Raw genomic sequence first — 9221 nt, 5'->3', positions numbered from 1 at the left:
AACGACAGAGCAAGAAAACAACATGAGCAACTGAACTTCTAAATGTTCCAGACCAGTCATGAGTTATCTGTTTAGTGAAGTCTCCTCTCTCTGATCTGGTGAAGGGACTGAGGTTTTGCTCAAGACAGCGGCAGAATACGGCAAAAATCCACTCTCGGACCTTTGGCCGGACGCCGTGCAGGTGAAGTCAGGGTTGGCACCTCTGGAGCCCAGCGCGCTTGCTGCCTGGGCCTGGCTGCTGTGACAACTCAGACACGAGCAAGGCCCCGAGGCTGAGGGCACACAGGCTGCCGCCGCCGCTGCCGCTGCTGCCACTGCAGAACTATTCAGGCCCGCGGGTGACTGATAAAGTCCTGGATGCCTGAAGCCACAGAGGAGCTCTGGCCGGGAGTAAGGGTGGGAGAGAGCCCGGAAAGTATCGAGAGGGCGCATGGAGGCAGCGAAAGGTGACGACGCAGCACCACTCGCGGCTGCGGCTGCAGCGGCTGCTGCTGTGACCCCGACATGCGGGTAATAGTGCAGAGGCATGTGGGAGTGGAAGGGGTACGGGAGACTCCCGGTGGCGGCCGCGTGCGTCATCATGTAGGTGTAAAAACTGGGATCTGCTGGATGCGGCCACGACATCGCCAAACGTTGTCTTTTATCCTTCATCCTTCTGTTCTGGAACCACACCTATACAGACAGAAAATAATCATGTAATGTTTAGAGCAGCCTGGTCTCACACGGCAGACGTCAGAATTCGACGTTTATGGACAAACGTCGAATTCTGACGTGAGATTGCATTCCAAACGTCGAATTCTGACGTGACATTGGGGTAGCTCGTTCTGAAAGCGCAGGGGTGCGCCTGTCGGGCTAACCCTAACCATAACCCTAACCATAACCCTAACCTTAGAGTTGGCTACATGCATGGGGCTCTATTATATTCAAACGAACCCTAGCTATTTAGCTTACGTCATGTAAATAGTGACTAAAGAGAGGTTTGGGGGTACCATCAAGATACTCTCCTTGCACGGCACATACTTCCATAATCAGACACAAGTTTTCTAAACAAATATCTTGCATGTGGAAGGCAGATTTGATTTAATACAGGCCCATATTATGAGAACATATATAGGCCCTATGCAAACATTTATTTTGTAAAGGTTTAGCAAACAAGTAAATTGACAGAATTAGCTTCAAATAAATTAGTCTGGGGTTTGAGATATTATCGTGCTCTTATGAAATACATAGTTCGTTCGTTGATGCATTCAATGTATTTATGTGTGTGCGTGTGTGTGTGTGTGTGTGTGTGTGTGTGTGTGTGTGTGTGTGTGTGTGTGTGTGTGTGTGTGTGTGTGTGTGTGTGTGTGTGTGTGTGTGCGCGCGCGTGTGTGTGTGTGTGTGTGTGTGTGTGTGTGTGTGTGTGTGTAGGCTGTAGGCTATTATCCATGTGCGCTTCCTTAAGTTGGCTAATTCTATATTTCAATATCGTGGATGTAGGCCTACGTTGTTTTTTTATTACACATATTATACACTTACTGCATTTGTGAACAAGAAAGAGCACATACCTTTATTGTAGTCTCAGGTAGATTCAATGATGCGGCCAGTTCACATCTTCTTGGTCTTGAGACATAATTTTCCCTGTAAAACTCTTTCTCGAGTCTTCCTATTTGTTCTCTGGTGAAAGCTGTCCGGTACCTTCTGACCTGATCCGCATTTGAACAGTTTGAACCCATTGAATTACCGCTAAGATTAGAAAGGGAGGATGAGCTTGCGTTGGAGGCTCCAGAATGATTGTCTGAATACCCTAAAAAAGAAAAAGAATAATGCAAGGTTATTCGATAGTGATAGTACATTCGAATTGATTTTATTGTGTATATTGGCCACAACATATTAATTGATGTATTAGATATTATAACCTCCATATCAGATGCCTGTATTTATATGTACACATAAAGTAGTTATTGTTACCATTACCGTTACTTATTATTATTATTATTAATAATAATAATAATATTATTATTATTCCATGACATTATCAGTTGTATCACTATATCTGGGCTATTATTAAATTATACATAGCCTATTTTTTTCGTTTAGAGAAGTACATTTCAAAGTGTAAGTTTACCTTTGTTGCTGTTTTCCTTGTGTTGGCTCGGGGAGCGATGCGATGGGCATCCAACCTCCACATCGCTGTTCATATCTGAGTCCTGAGAAACTTCTGAGTATAAGCTGATTTTCTTCCTGCTTTCTGAGGACGAAATCTCCGCCGAGGAGGTATTATTCTCGCTGTTGTGGTGGTGGTTACCGAAGAGGCTGTCGATTTCGAATTTGCCTTTGGTGGGAACGTCGCCGAGACTTCCATGGATCGAGGCGGAAGTTATTCTCGGGCTCAGTCGACCGCTGTGCTGAGAGTTTTCGAGGGCCTCTAGCACCGAATTCCCAGCCGTGTCTGACAGGTTTGATAGCCTCTTCCCTGGGACGGGACTGTGCAGACCCCTCTCCATCAGAATCATCTCTTTTCTTATTCTCTCCATCATTAAGCCTTATAGAAAAAATACCAACTTTTCCAGAGCTATAGTGTCCGCGGTGAGTTGTGGCTGGAGCGCGGAGTTAATCCGCATTCAGCTCAGCAACTGTCTCTAAATAATATTATAACACCTTTTATGAGAGAGACGCAAAAATAGAGGAATGCCAATGCCATGCAAGGAATGACTGCTCAAAATGACCCGTGCATCCTTTCTATCCCAAAATGTCATTCATCAAAAAAGTGGTTGCTTGCTCGTCGTTATAGGTGCGCGTGACGCCGCTAGAATGATCATTTATTGTAACAGGTTTATAAGCAAATAAATAGGAGAGGGCTGTCAGGTGTTGATGATGGAGGCGGCCTGCGGTCAGACGGATATATCCAAGTGGAAGAGAGGAAGAGGAGAAGTGAGGAGTGGAGCAGCGCTTGTCCCTGGGTTGATCTGAGTCTGCTTCAGATTGCTCTTGGGTTTGGCCTCTGGGGTGAAATTGACAGTCTGATTAATAAAATGAGCGCGGCAACATTTCCCTCTTCATTTAGGAATATCATTATGCTTTGATTCTCTATTGTTTCCCCTTCTGTTGTCTCTGCCCGTCTGTTTGGCTTTCTCCTCTTTTATGTTCTCATTCTCCCTATAGACATTTTACATTATTGCTCAACGAGTTGTTTCGTGCATGGAAGTCCTATCAAGTTATATGATCAATGATAATTATAATTGAAAATGTTAACTTCTTATTATAGCCTAGTGAACATTTGTTTTCAATTGTTTTTGTGTTTTTTTACTTTATCTCTTCGCAGTTATGTTATAGCCCACCCCGTTTTATGTGATAGAAACACATTTTGATAGCATCATAATTGATTTTTCTTAGAAAATTTGATTTGATTAATTGGATGGTATAGCCTATTGTGCGTATAGCCTATTGTGCAGTTTCATATCTCGATTATTTTTGCAAACATTATTACGTACACAAAACTAAGCTACAGAAAAATGCCCAAACGACTCACATTATTTTCGAGCGTGGTGATTACGATGCATAATTGTTCTTATTCAAGGCTCAATGAAAATTAACACTTTCTACACTTTTGATGTCATTAATTTAGCAATTATCCTCTCTCAAAGCCAGGCTACATCACATCGTTTTTTCGATATTGATCTTGCAATGCAAGTAACCTTGCCTGTCGCATGTGTTGCATACTGTATAATCTCACCTATCATTATGTAGGTATATCGAACTATCGGCATGTAATTTAATCAAGAATATATCAAGGTGATGCTCTGTCTCTTGAACAGTGTCAGATACTGAGGGAGAATGGCTCGTAATGGTGAGGTTAACGGGGAATGCGAAATGCTTTCAAGCAGCATGTACTCGTTAGGGGATTGTTACTGAGGGGGTGAGGAACTGCCCTCTTGTACGTCCTTTGTCGCCCCCCTCAGTTTTCCTTTATTATCACAATGGTTTGGTGGCGAGGTGTATTTGCTCTATTGTTGGAAATATAGGCTATATCGAGGCATAAAGGCCATGATTTATATTCGCATAGGCTGTATTATGCAAATAGTACGGTTTGCTTTACACAGAAAATGTATCACAGGCCTTTCTTTTTAAGCAAGAGGCCAGGAATTACTTGCATAACATTATAGCCGATCACTTTCACATTGTAAAGTTTTTGCACGACAATTAATGCAATAAGATTAATTAAATTAGGTTAATCTACTGTTTATCCAGCCGCATTAGTGCTCCCTTCCTTCCTTCCTTCCTTCCTTCCTTCCTTCCTTCCTTCCTTCCTTCCTTCCTTCCTTCCTTCCTTCCTTCCGTCCTTCCTTCCTTCCGTCCGTCCTTCCTTCCTTCCTTCCTTCCTTCCGTCCTTCCTTCCTTCCTTCCGTCCCCCCTACTCTCTCTCTCCCTCCCTGCGTGGATGGAGGCTGTAGCCAATGTAATAAGACTATAGCACAGTGCACTTCGCACCCTCTTTCAAGATTAAATATCCTTGGGTCTAAGACCCATGCAGCTTTACTTCGATTATATCAAAGTGTGTATTTATATGGGGAATATAGTTTTGTCAAAAAGAACGCATCTTGTACAGGTGGTACAGCAGGTGCTGTAGAGGGGTAATCTTGACTGGCGGAACTCTGTTTCAGTAGAAGCGTTGATAGTTGGGTATAGCCTATAGCTCTGGTCCAGGGCGTAGCATGCCATATTAATCTGTTTGTTTATTTATTTATTAGAGTCCCCATTGGCTGCTGCACATGCAGCCACTACTCTTCATGGGGTCCACAACAACATAAAACAAAACAAAAGAACAACATAAGATAATATACTGTATATACGCCCTGGACCAGAGCTATGGCCTATAGGTATTGATTGATTGATTGATTGATTGAAAACTTTATTAGAAGATTTGCAGAAGTAGGTACATGAAAGTACATATTACATACAAGGTCAACTAACAGGATAAAAACCCAAGAAAGCCACTGGCTTATTTCAATTGGGGTCCTTGATTGGTGTCTTCATATGTGTATGGTGGCTGTTAATTGTGGAGTGATTGTAGATTTCAACAAAAACAAACAACATTTCACAAAAGCAAACAAGCAACATCATTTAGCGATGCCGACGAGCTCGCGGATGTATTGTGATGTCAGTGGCAGACTGAATCAGAATCAGAATCAGAATCAGAATCAGAAGACTTTATTGCCATGACATGAAAACATGTTAGGAATTTGGTTTGGGACAATGGAGCACGGTTTACAGCAGGACAGGTGCAAGACAGGACAAGACAGTGCAAACCAACATCATAGTGCAAGAGTCATAATTAATATAAATATAAAGTGCAGAGATCAAGTGTTCAAGTGTTCATATCCAGACAGTCCAAAGCTCTCTGGGTGGGGGTGGAGGGAGGGTAGATAGATAGACTATGGAGTATGGACCGAATCATAAAATACGCGCGTATTTGAACTTTCCCGGAATGGATGCACTGTGACGTCATTGGCAGTCCTAAACCAAATCATAACGCGCGTATTTGAACTTTCGAGGAATGGATCACTTGTGATTGTGGCAATTCGAGTATTGGCCTTGTTTTCACATTTTATAGGCCTGTTCATTTGGCAAAAGATGTTGATTGTTGTAGATTTCTAAACAGTAAGATATAAAAGCTATACTACTCTATAATGTGTGTGCATCTGTGCATAACAATGCGACATAAAGGTAGGCCTACTGGTCCAGTTTTGTAAATGCCCATATCTCACTGTCGACACAACTTGCTCTGAGCCTTAAGGATGCAACATTTGAGGTTTTTCTAGGAGCTTTGTGTTTGTGAAACTGTTGAATTGTCGCACCAATAAGGTTACAGCTACAGTATATGTTTTATGTAATATGTTACAGTCAGCAATGTGATGGCACTCATGCTACAATTTACATTATTTTTATATATGCCTATTACATGTGTCCTATAAACTTGTTGAATAAACAGAAATTAACGGATTATTTAGGCCTACGTATAAAATATGCAGTTTTATTGTTACATGGACTCATTGTCAAGATATCATTAACATAGTGGCATAGTGGCTTTAGTTTAGGCTAAGTCAAACAACATAACCTGGTTAAAGAGCATACGTCTATCTCCTTCAACTGTGCTCGTTATGACGTCAATGTTGCATGCTAGAATTCGCTTTTGTGGGCCAACTTCTATTTACTCACCTCTCCATTTATGAATTCTCTCCCAGTGTAAACTGATAGAGCCATCTAGTGATCACATTGGAACATTGCAGGTCATCCATTGGAATGTGAGGATTCATTATCTTCAACATAATCTTTTCAAATGCGAGAACATGGCCACTGTTTCATTGCGGTCCCACTTTCTGGTCACTCACATGGCCTACAGGGATTTAACTCAATGTCTAGTCCAGTTCGGTCAGCGCCACAAGAGTTACAAGTACAAGGCCAAACCGAAATACGAATAACTCTGTCCAGTTACCATGCTCATTGTCCAGCTTCGAAGTATTGCTGCATGTTTACTGTGTGCATATTTCCTTTGATTATTTGAAGTCATTTGTATTGACAACAGGCTTTAGTGGTTTGTTCGGGGAGAAAAAGAAAGGAAGCCAACCACAATGGCCGAATCTAATAATCAAGTTCAAGTGCCATTTCATTTCCATAATATACTCGTTTGAACCAAGTTGAAGTTTGTGTAGCCTATTGAAATATGCGATATCATTACAAGAGGGAAGTAATGACAATTTGGTGTGATTGAGAACTGATGGAGTTTCTTGCACTCTAAAATCGTTGATGTATTTTGCCCCAATATATGAGCGAAAATATCATTATCTCTTATTAGATTATATCATAGCACGTGTGTATGGTCGTGCTACTCACATGATTCAGTTCAATTATTGTTTAAAACTTCGTTTAGCAACTATGATTAAGGCTACGATTTTGACACGTTAAAAACATTAGGAAATATTAAATGAATGGGGAATAAAATGGTTTATTTGACAGTTGCATTGCATCTTAAAACAAAACCCAGCAGTAGTTACCTATATAGTTAAAATGTCTTTTTCTTTAGCAAAAACGTTATTGTTAATGTTATGTCAACGCCATGGGTTGTCCCATTCATTGATATTAGTTTGACGACATCGTTTATTCTGACTGTGCTTTTATGTTTTCTATGTTCTATGTTGTTTTTACATGTTTAGAACGGCCTATTTCTTACTGCCATGGGAAAGAACTGGCTTCATGAAAATAGTTTTGAGAATATTGGATGAAACATTCATACAAAACGTTCAACAGTTTTGAGACATATGGCTTACTGTTGGTTTTGTAGCCTAGCTTCCAATGAACAAGTTTACCAAGTAAATACACACATCTCGTCTAGAGCCAGATGTCAGAATTGTTCATGTTCTGATATTGTTGTGAATTTCCGATGTGCTTGTGAATTTATCCAGAAATGATGATTGTTTCAGGATCTAGTTTCACTTTAGGATAGCGAATATCTTCAGGACCCTATCATTCCACTTTCAGTTCATCCACAGATATCTTAACAAATAGCCAGAGTTGGCAAAGATTAAAGTGGAATTTGGCATAATATAGGACATATATAACAGTTTTGCTATACTGTCTGAACTGGAAGCAGGCGTATCATATATTCTGCAGGTTTGGAGTTGATTGAATAATGTTGGCATAGCCTAATAATTACTTTATGGTCAGGCTTATAGACTATGTCGGCTATATTACATACACATATAAATAATACACATATTATGTCGAAAATAAGACAATTGCCTGCCATGAATACCCAATCGCCATGTATATTTGCATGTCACGTGAAAGCTTCTGACCAACCACATTTTCAGTTGTCACAGTTGTAACTAAGCACTCTAGCAAAAAATATAAAAGGTTATTTGTCTTCATTCTTGGTTTGGCTACTATGCAGTGTGCTCGGGACCTCAGGACTATGTGAACTTTCCATGGAGAGTAGTTTTGGTGGGCGTTCAGCAAATTGAAATGGAGTGTTTGGGAGATGTCACGTCTGTCCATGGCAGAAGCTTGTATTCCTCTGCTCTCGGCGCTCAACCTGCCCGCTCTGCGTCAGGAATAATGGTATATACAATTTCGGACAAATCTAACTCTCATAGCCCAGAATCTCTTAAACCTTATGCACTTCTCCCCAGTTATACAGCAGCCGCCACAAATGCAACACTCACCTCTGGTTGTCGTTTTGGGAACAGTTGTGGTTGCAAACTCTCTGACTGTCAAGACTTTCAACAGGGCGTAATGACAGATAAACCTGTGAATTTCTCAGGGTTTTCAAGTTCCAACATACACTACAGCGAGATGCCGCCCAGGGTTAAAGACTTTGGTGCTTATCAAGGCTCCACAGGTTCCTACCCAAGGATCCCTGGGTATATTGATATACCTGTTGTAACCAGGGCTGGTTCTGGAGAATCGAGGCATGATACGTTTTTATCCATCGAGGACTGTCAGCCTTACTGGGCTACTAATTGGAGCAACCAACTATATTATGGCAGAGAACAGACTCAAAGTTCGCAATTGTGGAAGGCATCTCTCGCAGGTATGTATGTAGCATACATGATTATCTCATTTGATAAACGCATATTTTAACCTACCTGCTCTCCTCTTTCGTAAATGTTTCCTGGGTGTGCATGGCTTGCAATAAGGCCTAAACTTAACGGTTTAACAAATTCCTCAAAGTTAGGCCTAACTGTTTTTCATGAACAATATCATCCCGAAGTGTTCCTCTCATCCACATGCTCTTTTCAACTTCTCTTCTTTCTACACGTCTGCAGACGAAGCAGTAATGAACCAGCCAGATGTCAGCAGCACTTTATACCGACGTGGAAGGAAGAAACGAGTGCCCTATACGAAGCTGCAGCTCCAGGAACTTGAACGAGAGTACACGACCATTAGCAAGTTTATTACCAAGGACAAGAGACGACGGATAGCTTCTTCCACCAGTCTGTCTGAGAGACAAGTCACGATTTGGTTTCAAAATCGCCGTGTCAAAGACAAAAAAATCTGTATGCCAATTAAGTGAAAGACGCTGAAATGTATTCTTGGTTTGTTTTTACAGGAGTTGTCTCAGGAATCAGTTTGAAATGTTTGTATATATTTACTTTATTGTAGTCGCTGTTTAAAACATGTTTTTTTTGTTTGTGTTTATCGTTTTAGTAGGCCCAGATATAATTTGCTGTTAATGTTTAATA

At 41.1% G+C, this 9221-nt stretch overlaps 2 protein-coding genes across 2 annotated transcripts; one reads left to right on the top strand and one right to left on the bottom strand.

Moving 5' to 3' along the window:
• Nucleotides 1-63: 63 nt before the first annotated feature.
• evx2 (even-skipped homeobox 2) lies at nucleotides 64-2519 on the bottom strand (the record flags this gene model as incomplete). Its single annotated transcript, XM_080536286.1, has 3 exons — nucleotides 64-672; nucleotides 1548-1786; nucleotides 2108-2519. The coding sequence occupies 3 exons, from the start codon at nucleotides 2517-2519 to the stop codon at nucleotides 64-66; spliced, it is 1260 nt and encodes a 419-aa protein (XP_080392412.1).
• A 5812-nt stretch (nucleotides 2520-8331) lies between these two features.
• On the top strand, nucleotides 8332-9052 carry hoxd13a (homeobox D13a; the record flags this gene model as incomplete). Its single annotated transcript, XM_080536926.1, has 2 exons — nucleotides 8332-8476; nucleotides 8805-9052. 2 exons carry the CDS (start codon nucleotides 8332-8334, stop codon nucleotides 9050-9052), a joined length of 393 nt encoding a protein of 130 aa, XP_080393052.1.
• Between the last annotated feature and the right edge of the window lie 169 nt (nucleotides 9053-9221).

The sequence above is a fragment of the Nansenia antarctica genome (assembly GCF_963989245.1).
Source record: "Nansenia antarctica genome assembly, chromosome: 7".
Classification (NCBI taxonomy): Eukaryota; Metazoa; Chordata; class Actinopteri; order Argentiniformes; family Microstomatidae; genus Nansenia; species Nansenia antarctica.
This window is presented reverse-complemented; position numbering and strand designations above follow the sequence as displayed.